We start from the raw sequence: 701 nt of genomic DNA, 5'->3' as shown, positions 1-701 counted from the left end.
CCAACCCAGGTGATTATGGTAACAGGGGATCATCCCATTACAGCCAAGGCCATTGCCAAGGGTGTGGGCATCATCTCAGAAGGCACTGAGACAGCAGAGGACATTGCTGCCCAGCTCAAGATCCCTGTCAGCCAGGTCAATGCCAGGTGAGATCCCTGAAAGAACTCAGATCTGCCATTTTTTCCCTCCATCCTTAGCCTTCCCCACCCACTAACATTTTCGGAGGTTCTTTCTATAGGTAGGGATGTGCAGAGTTTACTTACTGCAAAGTAAAACATGATAGGAAAATGACCAAGCAACTATGTCAGTGGGTTTTCCAATGAAGGTGGGACAAAGAAGGAGGTAGAGAAGAGGGAGGAGGAGGTGGAGAGGAGGGAAGGAATGCAATGTGCCAATCTGGGGACAGTGCGTGGCTGGGGACGAGTGAGGAGATGGGGTTGAAAGGAGAAACAAGGAGGTTATAAAAAAGATGGCTTAGGGCTTCCCTGGTGGCGCAGTGGTTGAGAGTCTGCCTGCCGATGCAGGGGACATGGGTTTGTGCCCCAGTCCGGGAGGATCCCACATGCCGCAGAGGGGCTGGGCCCGTGAGCCATGGCCGCTGAGCCTGCGCGTCCGGAACCTGTGCTCCACAACGGGAGAGGCCACAGCAGTGAGAGGCCAGCATAACGCAAAAAAAAAAAAAAAAAAAAAAAAAGATGGCT

General features: G+C 52.5%; 1 protein-coding gene across 1 annotated transcript in view; it reads left to right on the top strand.

Annotated features, from left to right (window-relative positions):
- Nucleotides 1-3: 3 nt before the first annotated feature.
- Nucleotides 4-701, top strand: part of LOC114485383 (sodium/potassium-transporting ATPase subunit alpha-4-like) — a gene marked incomplete at its 5' end in the record, with an annotated part of 14,137 nt that continues 13,439 nt past the window's right edge. Inside the window, 1 exon segment of the mRNA XM_028486707.1 lies at nt 4-146. Coding sequence (XP_028342508.1) covers nt 4-146 — 143 coding nt within the window.

The sequence above is a fragment of the Physeter macrocephalus genome, unplaced genomic scaffold, assembly GCF_002837175.3.
Source record: "Physeter macrocephalus isolate SW-GA unplaced genomic scaffold, ASM283717v5 random_1632, whole genome shotgun sequence".
In the NCBI taxonomy this organism is placed as follows: Eukaryota; Metazoa; Chordata; class Mammalia; order Artiodactyla; family Physeteridae; genus Physeter; species Physeter macrocephalus.
Note: the sequence above shows the minus strand (reverse complement) of the source record. Positions and strands in the feature narration are given on the sequence as shown.